Here is a 17,481-nt window from a genome sequence, read left to right as displayed (position 1 = left end):
ATCAGATGTGTTCAACTATGAATATTTGTATGGCTGCAAGCAAATGCTTGTAAATACATTTAATGAGTAAAATCCAAACTGAAGCAGTTGAAAGAAAAATTGAAATGCTACAGCTGAAGTAGAAAGAAATTCAGCCAAGCAATATGTGGTAGTAGTAGTGGGAATGGAGCATTTCTTTAACAATACAGCTTTCAAGTTATCGAAGCGAATGAACAAATATAATTGATTCCAGTGGCGGGAAACGTCCAAGTGAATGGTTGAAAGAGTATAGAGAAATAGCTACAAAGCCAAATAGAAGAGTTGGCAGGCAGAACTCCTAGTTTTTAGGTTCACTCACAACCTTTAGACAAAACAGGATTTGAAAAAGTTGAAAATATTTTTTTGTTTTGAAAACAACTCAAAGCATCATTTCTAACAATAAAGGAACACAGAAACTAAGCAGTGAAGCTACTGGGATGAAATATATGAGAAAAGTCCATAAATTCCAGCTGGGCTTCATGTTTTCTCTCTCATTCTCATTCCAAATTATGTTGAATATGCATTGTATATCTTTGAGAGTGATTGTAATATTTTATGCTAAAAAATATTTAAGCAAACCAAGAACTAAAAACCAGTGATTATTTAATAATGAATTAATGGTTGCTTTTCATTCTTGAAAATAAATAAAATATCATTATTCTTTTATTCTTTGGTGTTTCAGCCCAAAGGCTGTGGACATACTGCTGAGATATATTCAACTCCAGAAATGGTTAACGTAAATTTTTTCTATGTGTGAGTACATACGCACATATCAGAGTATGTTTATAAATGCTATGAGTGACCACATGTATATGGTTGAGTACTCACAAATACATGAGCACACATATACGTATGAGTGCTCAGGTGTATAATTTTAGATGATACTGGATATACAAAAATATGTAATAAATTAATCCCCAGATGATTGAAATATTTTTCTAAGTCTCTTTTAGAAAGTCTAACCAACACAGGTCTCTACATTTCCATCGATTTAGTTGTGCTGGGAAACTATAGACAACTACCAGAAGCTAATCAGATGCTCATTTTCTAAACAAAACTGTCAATACACAAGATTTAAAAGTAGGTGTAACAGTTGTTCTTTAACCCCAGAGTAACCTTGTTTGAAATGACCTACATGTGATCAAAGGTATTCTGGCCATGGCCATCCAGTCTTTTTTTATTCTGAAACTACATCCTATTCCACATCAACAATGTGTACCTCCTTTTTTATAGACAGTAGGGCATGATAGAAAGATCTGGCTGGAATTTCTAGTGGGCTGGGCAACCACGTATGATGAGAAAGCAGTGCACAAGTTTAATGGGTGAGTGTGAAGTCTAAACTCCATAACAAACCAGCCAGCTTGTTAAAATTTACAGTAATGCCCAGTTATGTAAGGTTGATCAAATAAGCACTTGTAAACTTGCAAGAAAAACAAAAAAGTTATATAAGAGTGGGGAAGGGACATGAGGGGATCTCAAGCATTTAAAATTAACTTAATAAGAAATGGTGGTGTCATTCCTTTCCCCACTCCCAAATTACAACAGATGGTTGTTCTAAGTATGCACTAAAAACGATACACTTTTATTATTAGAAAGAGTAAAATATTCTGGAAAAATAAATACCAAAATAGAGCAACTGCTGTTAGTAGTTTTTATCTGAGGAGGTTCTCTGATCATTTTTGCAACTGAGTCCATAACCAGATTTTTATGACTTAGTATGCCACTACCAAGCGTTGATCTATATACAGAATTTTCCATGAGAGAAAGATATAAACTACCATATTTTCTTAACACATTTTTGTGGGGTTTCTTTTTTTATAAATGCCAACAAAACTGCAATAAAATATTGGCTATCGCATTTTATGCTGATGTCTAAATTTGTACATCTAATCATCTAATGCTAACATGACAAACTTAAAAATATGTTTACAAGATTTCACAAATGGTGGATGATCTTCAGACTATTCACCTCACCTTCAATCGTTTACAATTTTGTGTTTCCATCTGTCTACATTATGCTTCAATTGAAAATCAGCCAGCTCATTGATTGTCTCCAAGTGTCATTTTTTTCTTGCACACTTTTGGAAGTAGAGAATTTGGAATATACAGAGTGTGTTTATGTGTGAAGTTAATGTTTAAAGCAAGTAAAGACTACAAAAATGTTATTTATGCACAATGTTCTATGATCAAAGTGGAGGCGCAATGGCCCAGTAGTTAGGGCAGCGAACTCGCAGTCATAGGATCGCGGTTTCGATTCCCAGACCAGGCGTTGTGAGTGTTTATTGAGCGAAAACACCTTAAGCTCCACGAGGCTCCGGCAGGGGATGGTGGCGAACCCTGCTGTACTCTTTCACCACAACTTTCTCTCACTCTTACTTCCTGTTTCTGTTGTGCTTGTATTTCAAAGGGTCAGCCTTGTCACACTGTGTCACGCTGAATATCCCCGAGAACTACGTTAAGGGTACATGTGTCTGTGGAGTGCTCAGCCACTTGCACGTTAATTTCACGAGCAGGCTGTTCCATTGATCGGATCAACTGGAACCCTCGTCGTCGTAACCAACGGAGTGCCAACATATACAAATAATGGCATGTATGTATGCATGTGCATGTACACATTTGCATATCAGTGTAAAGCTTGTGTGTTAGCTTCTTTATGCTTAACAAAGGTCAAACTAAAGCATTGATATACAGAGATTGATAAAATAAGTACAAGACTAAAATGAGCAATGGGGTCAATATGGAGGTGGTTCTCATCTAAAACCACATTAAAATTACCAAAATCAGTAAATGAAATAATTCTGAAATAAAATTCTTTGATCTTAAAAGGAGGAATACACCTGTACAGCGAAGATATAGGACTAATGACCAGAGTCATTAGTTGAAATACAGCCTACATATTTCTATTTCTCGGTTTTTCTATATGACAATTAGTTTCAGTTACCATTTTAGTGTTGGATGGTTGCAGGAGAATAGACATTCAGCAAAAATAATTTTGGTTACAGAGCTAATTAGAATGGTGAAATAATATACAAACAAGCATCTAGAACAGATATGAATTATCAAAGTAAGATGGAAAAGTAGCATTTAAGGTGGTAACAATCTATGATATTTAATAAATCCTGGTAAAAAGAAAAAAGAAAAAGAAAAACTTACTTTCTCTCTCTTTATAAGTTGTGGATGAACAAATTTTCTGTACAAGAAACTGGATCCCTTGGTAACAGGAGACAACAACCATAGTACGAATACTATTTTTATTTCGTAATAAAATGGAAGCCTGAAATAAAATGAAATCAGATAGGGAACAAAATAAAATATCTTTCAAGGTAGTAGTTCAGATGAGATAAAAGAAATTCTTAATGCTTTCAAAGTATAGAATTGACTAGAACATCTGAAATTTTGTTTATAGTAAGAGACTAAAGTTGCTGAAAAAAAAAGTTTATGTCTGAAGATAACTAGGTGTAAATATTATTTAATGCTTTTCTCTCTCTCTCTCTTTTTTTTTTCCTGCTTCCTATATCTCTTTAGCATTATCTAGCAAATAGGATTTATATAGTAACTAATATTGATGTTTCCAACAGAACAAAACTAGGAGAACATAAGACATGGTTGGTACAGAGTTGATTAAAATATTTAAGTACATTCTGATATGAAACTGTCAGCAGACGTAAATTAACATTTGGTGCTTAATTAAGTATATTTTAACTTTATATACCCTAATACACCCAAGTTTGGCAATATTTTTATCTTGGCAGTTTATCTTTTCTAGCTTGCTTTATTCAATTACTAAAGAGACATTTTATTAGCATAATCTCTATTAAAAAAATCTTACTGCTGAAGATGCTTATAATCTTTCAAAATTATCAAGTAAATACTCTTTGAAACGCCAGTGTTAGAATGGTGGAAGCTGATGAAGGAAATGTTCCCTATGTGGCCTGTGTGTTTTCTGTACTCTGTTTATCATTTTGTCTACATTTTGTTTGCAATGTCCTGTACCCAGATATGCATCTATATATACAGGTAGATGTAAGTATGTACATATATGTACGTATATATGCATCTACTCATTTATTATTTGTATTACTCTAATATTATACTCTGTTGTGTTTCTCATAAGGGGGAAAGGAATGGTATTTGTCAGTTTTGGGATGTATGGAAGCTGGTAGTGTGTCGAGAACTGCTGATATAGTACAGTGGCTCCCACAACTTAAAAATAAATGCTCATCAACATATAAGTTTGAAGCTTTGATTTTGATTCTTTTCAACTGCTAATGATAATGTTTTAATTCATTTGACACAAAACCACCTGAGATTACGGTACAAACTTTGCGTTTTAAAGTGATCTAAACTAAAACCGTCTATCAAAGTTTCATGTTAATTTATGACTCCACAATTAGCTTAATGCCGACAAAGTTATTTTCCTAAATTTTTCATTATTTTCAAAATTAATCAAAATCAATTTCAATAAAAATGATAGCAAAAGAGTTAAACTTTTCAGTGGTCTTCAAGAGAAAATTGGAAATGGTATGCAACTGAGAATTATAAATATTGGAAATTTGGAAAAATCAGATTTCTACTAAGAAAGCTTAATTTCTATTCAGTTTCACCCCAGATGGTAATTTAAAAATATCTAAACTATATTTTTTTTTTTCATCCATTAAGATTTTCAGTTTCCTCTGTATATTTCAGATTATATTACATATCATTTGTTGCGAATTTTGTATTAAAAACAAAATGAAAGCAAAATGTAAAGTTTATTTGCACTTAGGATGGGTTACTTAGTGTTATTCTCATCCCTACAATTTATCCACAAATTCATTTCACACAAGATAACTGTTTGTTTTCATCTTTTGTGTGTATTTCCTTAGTTTTTCTTTTCTCTGGGCAAAAAAATTGTAGAAAAAAGAGAATGAAAGCAAGATATGTAAATTTATTACTTCTCCTTCGACTGTTATTGCATTAATTCTCAACATAATGTTTTCTAGTTATGTTTTTTCTTCTTCTTTAAACTTCTATAGTGATTAATTTGATTTGCTTAGCCATATATATCTTTTGTACAAAGAAACAATAGCATTTTCAAAACTAGAAAAAGATTTTAGATGCCCTTTCTATGTGTGAAGTAGTTATAGAAAGAGAGACAAAGTGTGATATAAAAAATATGTAAAGAATATTAGAATCTAAATCACTTCATGAGATTTTCTGAACATATGGATAAAAAAAAAAAAAAAAAAAAAAAAAAAAAAGCAGGATATTAATCAAAATGGCTAAAATTTTCATTATTGAAAGGAGTTTAATTACAAATAAGAAATTTTAAAGCTAACATAAACTACTGGTAATTAGGAATAGTTCCCTGTACTTTGGGATTACCAATAGATATAATTTCAAACCAAATGGTTTTAGAAATACAATAAAAAAAAACTTAATACATTCGGAAAAATCAATAGTGGTATAATCTATTTTGTAAATAAGTGAACATTGTTAAAAGAGAATTGTTAAAGCTAGTTATTTAAAGCATTGAAGTTTATAGTTTATCTTAACAACTACTCAGAGACATCATTGTTATAGAGGAAGAGATTGCAATTCGCTATTGCTTCAAAATTCTCTCTCTCACTCTTCATAATAATAATAATAATAATTTCAAATTTTGGCACAAGGCCAGCAATTGTGATGGCAGGGTAAGTTGATTACATTGACACCAGTGCTCAGCTGGTGTTTATTTTATTGACCCTGAAATAATAAAAAGCATAGTTGACTGTGACAGAATTTGAACATAAAAACAGACAAAAAAAACTGTTGCTCAGCATTTTGCCTGGTGTGCTAATAGTTCTGCCATCTTATTGCCTTCTTCACAATACTAAAGACTTAACTTTAAAGCAAGTTTTATGCAGGTACTTTTTACTATTTTTTTATGCTGGTACTTTTTATTATTTTTTTATGGATATTGCAGTAAATGGGTATTAAAATTAACATTAAATATGAAATTAAGAAAAGTGCAAGTGTGTACACATGTGGAAGTTATGCAGACTAATTTTCAAAACGATAAAAAAACAACAGAGAGAAAAAAAGGGTAGGCAAATCACTTCTTAAAGAAACTAGGCCATATGGAACTAAATAACTAGTGTGATGTGGATGCATTGAAGAAAAATGGATGGTAATCAGTAAGTATAGAAGACTTGGCTGATAAAGGATAGGTAGTATAACGGAAGATCAAAGGAGAAAGCATTTCAGAGCATTTATATTAATGGAAAACACATATATAATGAATATTTATGAACATTTTAACTTATATGAACGCCATGGGAAGTGGATCTGCCATAGAGAAAAGAGAAAATACTGTTAATGGGCATTTCAGATTTAGAAAACTACCCAAGTGTAAGAAAGAGTATAAGCAATGAAATGAAAACTAGTATTTGGTATTACAAAGGTTAGTAGACTGTGCTTAATGGACAAATGATTCAAACAAAAATTTAATTATTGAAAGTGTATTGCAATTCAGACTTCTAGCCAGCATAATAACACATACAGGAAAAAAAACAACAATAACAACAAAAGAAAACCCACAAGAAAGACAGCCAAGTGAATCAATAATCGAAAGGTACATTTCTTAATAATGTTTTAAAGTTTTTCTTTCCATTTTACAAAAGTGAGATGGTTTTCTGAGTATTTCTGTTCAAGAAATTATGATATCTATGGTCTTCAGGTACATTGGAATAAACATGTAAATGAGACAGAGGATTATATCATTTAATATCTAACCCCCTCCCTCCTTTTTTTCTCTTCTTGTATTTACAACTACTAGAGCTGTTCTGTATGGAATATGTTCTATTTTTGAAATGCTTTTAATATACCACTGTAATAATGAATAGCACAGTTAAAAGATTCCTTGTTAGAGAACAAGTTGGATATATGCTTACTAATATTATTAACCCATGTTTTTAACCCTTTATCATTCAAATTACTCTGTCAAACGTAATGCTTATTCATTCACATTGCTTTGGAGTCATCATGCATACTCTCATAACTTTGAGATTTCAAGGATGTGATTGCATATTTTTAGAATGACATTGTAGGGTAGGTGCAAGAAGTCAGATCTAGCAAATTTGAACCAGTTCAAACAGGTAGAATATTTGGGCCAGATATGACCAATTTAAATGCTAAATGGTTAAGGATTATTCAGGATTCAGTTGGAATTATATCAACATGCCGCAGTTTGTCCTTAGGTTTACTATATGTGCAATATTTTATCAGTAGTTTATCTGTAGTTTTCAAAGCTAACACTTTGAATACGTTGAAGTACTCCTTCCTGACAGCATCCATTGAGGTGTTCATATTGTGCAAACTGAATAGTCCATCACCACAGTAGAGACTGAATTAGAATCTCTTCCAGTATGTGAATTTAAGTCTAAGATGTACAATTGTATTAATTCACAAACTGCAGCCCCAATATATAAATCCCATGGTTACATCAGACAATACCTGGCTATTATAAAAAGAATTATCATAAAATAGCAAGCAAAGATTTCCTTGTATGCATAGCATTAATGTTAGAAGCACTAATTGGAATAAAACCTCTACTGAATTCTAAAGCTTTTTCAATAAGTAATTGGACTACAGATGGGAAAGTACTGTATTATATTGAACTGTATAAATTTACAAAGATGCTTATTATCCATGCTATCAAGTCACTTGACAACTGATAATGTAAGAGAAGTTGCAGGTTTAACGTTGAAGACCATAAAGATAATTTTCTTGCCAACCCCAAATATAGGGAAAAATGTAACAGGGGAGCTTAGAAATAATATTTCACCAGTTGGTTCAATAACATACATAATAAGTAAATTTATGCAGTTTCATACAATAGAATTCCAACCAACTGTAACTCAATCCCTTCTTGAAAAAGCTTTAGATTTAGTAATAGTTTTATTGCAATTAATGGTTCTAATATTAATATTATTTATACATGCAAAGGATATCTTTGTACTTTTGCAATTATTCTTTTCAGGTTGGCCTGGAGTTGCTTGTAGTAACCTTCAGATTGTTCAATGGGGCTGAAGTTTGTGATAAGATTATACATCTTATACTTACTTCAGAAAAGATTCTGCTATGCAGAATTCAGTCTTTATGATGATGGATATTCATTTTGTTTGACCACACATTGGATACTGTAAGGAAGAAATTCATCATCATTTCCAAAGAATACAAGCTTAACGAGATATTAAGAATAGTTAACTCTGGATTTCAGTACTAGTAAATACTGCCATCATTGTAAACCTATTGACAAATAGCAATATGTTATAAATTCCAGCTATCTTCCAATAATCCTTGGAAACTTAACATTGGTTAACACATATCTGGGTTATCCATTTTCAATGTAGCTTTTATTTGTGCTAATCATTGTTACATCGATGTACTTAAAAGACAATGGTTTTGGCTTCAAAGATATAATACATTTATACAGAACACTAAAATTCAGAAACACAAAAATAAGAAACTATCTGAAGGATTGAATTTCATACTCTCCTCTAGATAGTTTAAATGTCCATTCTAATGTTACCAGGATTTTCTGAAATCCTATAAATAAGCCTTTCCTTGTGGATTGTAGATATCATAAGATCTTTAATAGGAATAGTATAAAGGTGAGATATTGTTGCACCAAAAACATCACTGTTCCCACAACCAGCACAAACACATAGAAATTTTTCAGTATGAACATAGAAAAACCTTTCTACATAATTGCAACATCCCTTGATATCTGCCCTCTCAATAACACGTATCGTTGTAAAATGTTTGCTTACTGAGTTTCTTTTGCAAATAACACTGAAACAGGGGTGACTGGTCAACCTTTTAAAATAAGCTTCACACGTCGTATGCATACATTCAGAATAATGGCTCACTACTTCACTTTACAAATAAATCTGGAGTTTCATTGATGATAGTATTAATGGTTACACTGGGGGGACAGGGTTTTTGTTATCTGATGTCGGAGACATGTTTCCTACTGGGGGGAGGGGGATTCCAAAATTGAAATCTATTTTGCTCTATCATGTTAAGTTTTTTCACAAACTGAGATGTCCATTTTTCAATATTTCTGGTATTGCCATCATTTCTAAAGATAGATTTGACTTCATCAAATGCGAACCCATGTATGGAGCTTAACATAACTTTGAAAACAGATTTTCAATGTCATTTAAAGTAAACATAACTACAAAAATGAAAACAATAGTTATGATTTAAGTATCTTTAGTAAATAAAAAGTATCAAACTTGAGCAACTTTCACTATTTTCAACCTAACCAGTTTCAAATATCATGATGATGACAGAAATGTCCTTTATACAATTGGATGTTAAGAAACAACATATTTTTGTGGCCCTTGACACCATATGTCTCATATTTGCAGAATTTATCAGCAGATATGCCCATGCTTCGCTTAATTTAGTGTGGCTATCAGTGCAAACTAGATGAGACCTGTTTTGTTGAACTTTTAACTGTCTCTTATGAAAATTGGTATTTTGAATGTGCCCTTAATGTTTTGTGAGATCACATGGGTCAAGGTCACGTTTTGTTAAGCATGGTCAAAGAATTTTAAGAATTGTGAAAAGAACTTAATGTTATGTATGCTTTTTATAGAACTTTGCCATCACAAATCTGCATTTGCTTACTTTATAACTGTTGACTATTCTGAAAATGCTTTCTCAGCTGACAACTAGTTTGAACATGTTTTGTATTTCAGAAATATGGCCAGTTGTGCGAGAAGAGAATGTAAAAACAGTCCTGATGTTTTCTGCTTATTTCTGGATTAAGCAGTGAAACAAAATCACAGATTTTGTGAAGAAAGTTTACCTTACTTACTTTAGCATGAAACTGGGTGACAAGGCAAAGCTTGGACATCCCATATAGTGTGCAAAACAGGTATTGAAACACTGAGACAGTGACTACTTTAAATACTTAAGCAGAAAGTTTCCAGCTTTGTCTTGAGAAAAATAAGGTTGGGGTGTTTGATGGGCCACATTAAGTGGCACTCGCAGGATGAGCTGTTTTTGGAGACTATGTCTGGCACTGAAAAAGAAGCATGGAATACTTTTGTTGCAGTTGTATTTGATTTCCTGAAAAACAGGAAGCCATCAAATAATGAAGATCTTGTGCAGACCCTGTTAACCAGTTTTTGCGTACTGGGCTGCAGAAGATCCTAAAGCAATAGTGATGAGCAAGGAAAAAGATTCCACCAAGACATTGAGAACATGGGGACTAGGTATCAAGGCAGGTGGAACACCAACATGGTGCTGTCTACTGCTGATCACTGCAAAGAGACTGTCATTATGCAATTTATTCACATAAAGCAACAAAGAGAAAGCTCATTGCTTGTGTAGTTCAAACTCCAGTTTGACAGAAATAACTATTCTAAGATTAAACATTTTGTGTAATATATCTGTTAAACAATAAAAAGTACTATTTGGTTTGTGTTAGTTTCTTATTGCAGTCTTGCATTTAATGGCAAAATTGACATTTTTTGGTTAAAAAAAAAATGAATTCCTGTTTAACAAAAAACTTGACGTGATAGAAAATTTCTGGGAGGCATTTCTGAACCCAACACCATCAATTTAGGTAGGACTAATTGTGAAAAGCAAGACAACTAAAACTTTTTTTGAAATGTTCCCCAGTGTTGAAGTGTTTCCCAGTATAAAATTGATTAGGTCATTGTAGAACATATCCCCTTACATTTATGGTTCTAAAAAGAGTGACCTTTGTCTTTCAGAAAAGTATAAGATCCTGTTATAGCTTTTTGCAATTTTGAATAAAAAATCAGAATTGCCAAATTCTTGCAGATAGTTCCATCGGTATTTGTTGAGGATGTTCCAACTACTAACTGGCCAAAATTGTTTACTTCCTATTATATAATTGATTTGTTGTACTTTGAAAAGATCACATACTGACAAAAAGAATTAGGTTATTCAGTAACAATAAAATTTCACTAACAATATCTATCCATCTTCTTTGACTTTGTATTTTTCTAAACATTTGATATGGAAAATATAAAAATATCACATGTGAATAGATGAATATATCATGCATTCTGTGTATAACAGCTGAATAGATGTGTGACTCATTTTCTGATGTTTTTTTTTTGCTTCTGGAGAACTATCAAATATTGATGACTAATCATATTTTGATGCATCTGTGAATATTTTTGCTAATATAGTCATGCTGCTTCCCTTTCTTCAATTGTCTGAATTATCGGCAAGAAAAAGAAGTCCAATAAATTATTTTGAGAAGAAAACAAATCCAAATAATTAGTTACTATGATTACTTTCTGTGAGTAATCATATGTAGATAAAAGGATATAGGTAAACAACTGTAGTTCACATAACAACATACAGTTGCTTATTGTGCTTTAAAAAAAAATTATCACCAAACATATTCTTTAAAAAATAGCTAAGTATTTATGCACAAGGTGTATTAGAAAACTGAAGAAATTTCAAGCAGTTAAACTAGTTTTTAAGCCTTTAACTATAAAACTTTAAACATGTAAATACAGCTGTTCATACACAGGAAAATAAGAGAGACAGCCTTGGCATATTTCATAGTCTGTTGACTATTCAGGCACCTTCATTCATTGCCCATGAAGAAAACATATAGCAAATAGCTATTTATATCATACACAAATTGAAACTTAGTGAAATGGCAAGGCTATTATTAAATATGCACTACAATCCTGATATATATAAGTAGTAAATTTTAAGTTTATTGTAGAAAGTGCTTTAATTGTTGCAGTTATTAACTGCATGAAGAAATGAATGCAGATGTTGTGGTTTAGAATGAATGAATGAAATAAACTTTAATATTGTTCCATACGCAGATCCTCCTATGCATTTTCCACACACACACACATACACACACACACATACACTGACACAACCTGTCCCACATTGACCAGCTGGGCTGACATGCACACATACAAGACTGCACACACACCTGACTAGACAATCATGTACATATACACAACCACAGACACCAACTAAAATAAAGAGAAAATTTAAGAAAGAAATCTCAAATTTTCGCCACCAAAATTACTTTTCACCTAGAATTATATTTGCTTTTAAAAGTCAATAACTAAGTAAAACATTACATTTTGTCACAAAGTGTATTTGCATTAGAAATACCTTAAACCATATTTAAAAAAATAGAGATTACATGAGATTATATATGATCTAAGGGGTATACAACAAGGAAAAATAAGAAAAATCTTGTGTACCATCCAATTCTTGAGTAGGTGCTTCAGTACAAAAACAAAATGATCAGTGAGTAATTGATTAGCTTTTGATAGATTTCCGGTGAATTTTTCCACTAATTTGACTTGTTCTCCAGTAGACTTCATGCATGTATTTCTCTCTTGCATTGGTTGCAGGCCTAACTAATAAAACAAATATCTAGACTACTTAGTATTGATTTCTCTCATCAAGTAAGCTGTTCTTACTTGGTAAGAATTTATATTGTGCTCTTACTTTGGTAAGAACATATATTGATCAATCTTTCAAGACCTACATGGATATTTTCAAAGAAATTTCTATACAAGATTAATGCATGACACACAAAATAATAGAAGCTGAATAGGAAAAAGAAAAAAAGATTCTCAACTAACATTTTAATAAAAATCTCACAAATGCTGATAATAATCAGTAGCAGTCGCCTTTTCACTGTTTCTTTCTTCTTTGAATGATTCTGAGAGTAAATTGGACATAAATCTTAAACCATTGAAAAGTTAATTCAAGAGCAGGAAAATAATTTTGACATCTTGAAAAAGTCCAAATTGATCTCATTAAATATTTCTTAACATAGACAAGAATTATTCTAATCATATGAGTAAAGGATAGAATAAACAGTTACACAAAATACAAAATTTTAATCAGAACATTTCTATCACAAACAGAAAGAGAATGAGTTGAAGAACTGCAAGTCAAAAGGACACCAGAGAACAATCTAAAATGCACAGATAATAAGTTACTATTGAAAGACTAAAATTATTTCCGTAAAAATTACCTCACTAGTAACACACACACACACACACACACAAAACAACAAAAAAAAAACGAAAAAGCAGTACATGAATAAATGTTTCTTTTGAAATATTTTGAGAAAATGATAAAGAGAAATGAATTGAGACTAAATTAAAAACATGCTATCATGTAGTCAGTGGTAAGTGATATTAATAAAAGATCAATGATTTTAATTAAAGTACCAACAATATTTTCTCAAGTCATTTTACCCATCAGCCACTTGGGTTAGTCAATAGAGTATGTAGTTCACTATTAGATAATATAGATACTTAATTTCAGCTTTGAAGGATGTTGAATGTTCTAATTCAGAAATTTTGACTGAGTATTGATTTCATATGCCAGGTGGTAATTAGCATCATAAAAAAGTAAATAACTCCATGCAATTTCCTCAAATTCTCTGAGACTAGCATTAAACATTTAAAAAGCAAGCTGGATGATTAAATTTTCACAATTAACAAATACAGAGGAAAATCGGAAATGAATGCTTCACAGACTTTGCAATAAGATCCATGTTACTTTCATTTTACATATCAACTGAATAGTAGTTTCTTTTTTTTTTTTTTTAAAGACCCTTCAATTTATATGGTGTAATCCACTTCAAACACCAAATGAAATACACAAAAGACTGCATTATAAATAATTAATAAACAAAAGTATTTGGAATATTTTTGCTGCCGAAGCAGAATAAAATTTTATTGAAAAATAAATATTATTGTATGAATATTTAGAAAATTCAGAAAGAAATTACTTTGCATAAGAGCATCTTAAATTTCTGGTCTGAATTAAGATTGTAACTAGATCTCCATCTGGCTATGAACCAAAATGCATCTGAAGTCTTCTAATGCTGACCAAAATATCAAGTACCCAGATCTGACCACTGCTTAAAAGCACTCTACATCACAACCACTGATTACAAAGTATTCTCTGCTGTTTGGATCACAAAATAAGCAGATTCATCTCTAACCCAAACGGCTGAAACCATTGTCAGAGGTATGTTTCCTACATGCCCCACACAACTCAAATCTTCCTGAATAGTTCGTTCATGGTTTGGCAGTTGTTGTACAAATGAAAAGCAATTATCTTTTCTTTCACTCATTGGACTGTAGTCATGCTGGGGTACTGATTTGAAGGGTTTAGTTAAACAAAATGATGCCAATACTTATTTTTAAGTATGGTACTTACCCGACTGATCACTTTGCCCAACAGATAAGTCACAGGGATGTAAGCAAGCCAACACTGTTTGTCAAGCAATGGGGACACGCATACATATGACAGCAACTGAACAGTTTTTATCTACCAAATCCACTCATAAGGCATTGGACAGCCTGGGGCTACAGTAAGCCCAAGGAGCTTTGCACTGGGACTGAAACAAAGTCCCATGGTTGCAAAGTGAGCTTCTTAACCACACAGCCATGCCTAAACCTAAATAATAGTGTTCTCATGTCAGGAGCCAAAGGCAAAGCATTTGACATGAGAACTGATACCAAAAATGGTACACATGTACTGCACACTACAGTATCGTTCATATATCTAAGACTGTGCAGATGATATACATAAAACCACTAAATATCAAAGGAAATAAAATAAGAAGAAAGAATGTTATTCAAATGATTGGCAAACCATCACACACTGACACACTACAATCACCAATACACAAAAGAATTACATTCCACCACCATCCTAGTTTCTTGAACTGTAGCCACAATGTTTCCTGTTTCTCTGCACAAGCAAACTATGTAACTCATACCCAAGCCCACTCAATTTCACCATCTCTTCTACTTTTTGTAATTTCTACTTATGTCTCACCCAGACTTAATCACTTGAACAGGTTTAGAAAATTTTTAACAGTATATACTTTCAGCTATACACCTTGTCCACTACGATACTTTGCTAGTGGCTTGCTTTGGACTCTCATCAGAAATACAGAAATTAATCAAATAAACAACACTAGTAAATAAAAGGTATTTACAGATTGTTTTAGGTTTCTAATTTAACAAATAACTTTTTACATCATGTTTGTTTGAAATGATTTGATGAGACTGTATGAAACCAAAGGTTGATTCTTAAAGTAGGTAGCAACATCAATACTACTGCTGCATATTTTGAAACTGATAAACAATATTAAATGGACTATAAAGGGAGGAATATTTTACATCCAAACTATCAGCTCTCTCTCTCTCTCTCTCTCTCTCTCTCTCTCTCTCTCTCTCTCTCTCTTTATTTGAAGTGCTTTACTCTGGTTATCAAATTCCAGTGAGAATTTATTCTTAGTTACAATTTTAAAACAACTTTTACATCCACTTTTCCAAGCTAAAATGAGTGACATAATCCTAAAAATATGGCTCCTTGCCTAAGAACTGTCAGAGTAATACACATATACTTTTAAAAGTGAACACCTTTCCTAATGCTAGCTTCTCAGCTGAGTGAAAGTGATATCTATGACCAAATGAAACTGTAGTTGAAACAAGTAACACACATTGATATGATTGCCACAGGGTTTGAACTTATGTCCTTATTGTTAAGTGGTTCAGCAACTGTCATTTATTTTATGTTGGAAACAACACTCATTCTTCTTGTCATAAGTTTTTCCGGAAAAATCTAACAAAGTGCTAGTCATTGGAACTTAAACTTTTCTTGTGTTGATTTATTATATAATGTTACATACGCAAGAACTGCCTTCTACTAACAATACCACTGTTTCCAAATGTACACTACAACAGCACAGTACCAGCAAATATTTCTGATTCACTTAAAAATACAAATCACATCAGTGAAACAAAAATCCAAATTATATTCAACCAGAAATCCATTGTAGAAATATAATACAATAAGACCTGTTTTTACCTAAACAAAGATTGTTGCTTTAAGTCTGAAGATAGCATGCATGCAAACATCCACACAGAAACACATGCTGTGATTTAAGCTTTTATCCAAAGTTTGTAAATGTTAGAAGGCTTATACAAAGATTACAGATTAAAAAAAAAAAAAAAGCCTGAATCAAACAAGATTAAATGCTTGGAATTAAGAACTGTAACTTGAAGTTGATGAAGCTTTCAAAAAGTCATAGGTACTTCCAGTCATTAGAAAAGAAATACAGAGTTGAAGAGTCAACCATATGTCAGATTAATGTTTTATTCTAAAAATGTTTCATTTGAAAACATTACTTTCTTAATACTTGGTGGTGTATAAAAATAAGGCTTCCAAAGCCATTTATATCCAATGTTTCCAGTGTCTTTCAGACACATCAAGGATTTGTTTTAAAAAAGATGATTAAAAACTATACATTGCCCAAAGGATATTAAATGCTAGCCATAGATTTTACATCAATATAATGTGCAACTTGTAGGTTTACAACATCTATATGTCCATATGGACAGTGAGCATATAAGTATGCATAAAGAAGGGTGTCATAAAAATGTCGCTCAGATCCTGCAGTTAGTTAACTGAGAGGTGGACACTCTAAATGAATACATGACTACTGAGTATATAGGCTAAATAAACAATAAAATTGCATCTGAAGCAACTATTGTCAAGGCACTTGACTCCCATCAAGCCAGTTTACTAAGCTGTAAATAGGTAATATACAAAAGTGCACACATTTTATACATTATATAATCATTGTTTTGTTTCCTAGTTACAGTTGTGTTTTATGTTCAATTCCTTCTACGGGCTCAGAGTTAGCATTGGAAAATTACTTCAGTGTATGTATCTTCTCCGAGGAACACTGAAATTTGGCAAGATCACTAATTCAATTTCCTGATATAACTTTCAAGAGTAGTTAATATGAAAAGAAAAGAAAAAACTGCAAATAGAGTCTCAGAAGTACAAAAAGCAGAGAATTAGTCATGATTACGAATAAATAAGGAAAACGAGAACAAAGACAGAAATAACTAGAAAGGAGGTCCTGTAGACAACTTCCAAAACATACCTTCATGGGGCATAGATATAAACAATATAAAATTGCTAATGATCATGATGATATTGAAAACACACTCATTGAACACATTTGGCAAAAGTACACAGAACAAGCAAAGTACAATGTAATTCCAGAGTTTCTCCAAAGTGACATATGCTAGAAGTGTGTTAAGTAATTCTAGAACTTCTGCCAAAATAGTGAAATTAGTACAAATAAACTAATCTACATATGAGCAATCACTGTAAAGATTACTCTTGAATGATAAAGGGACCAAGAATGGGTCAATCGTTGAAACTGTGAAATGAATTTCAAATCATTTTCTACTGGGAATCTTTATATATATATATATATATATGCAAATCCCCAAAAATGAAAAACAAACACACACAAAAAACTCCAAAAAACAACAACGTGAGGATGTGGTACATGTAAAGTATTAGCAGATGCTCAGGGAAGGAAAGAAAGGTGGCTTTACGTTTCGAGCAAAGCTCTTCTTC

At 32.0% G+C, this 17,481-nt stretch overlaps 1 protein-coding gene across 6 annotated transcripts in view; it reads right to left on the bottom strand.

The window, feature by feature from the left end:
• Positions 1–17,481, bottom strand: part of LOC106876365 (receptor expression-enhancing protein 1) — a 189,950-nt gene that overhangs the window by 84,521 nt on the left and 87,948 nt on the right. For all 6 annotated transcript variants that reach the window (XM_014924867.2, XM_014924871.2, XM_052972689.1 and 3 more), the window contains one exon: positions 3,172–3,292. In XM_014924867.2, the coding sequence (XP_014780353.1) occupies positions 3,172–3,292 (121 nt within the window). The remainder of the gene's footprint in view (positions 1–3,171; positions 3,293–17,481) is intronic.

Source organism: Octopus bimaculoides, chromosome 14 (genome assembly GCF_001194135.2).
Source record: "Octopus bimaculoides isolate UCB-OBI-ISO-001 chromosome 14, ASM119413v2, whole genome shotgun sequence".
In the NCBI taxonomy this organism is placed as follows: Eukaryota; Metazoa; Mollusca; class Cephalopoda; order Octopoda; family Octopodidae; genus Octopus; species Octopus bimaculoides.
This window is presented reverse-complemented; position numbering and strand designations above follow the sequence as displayed.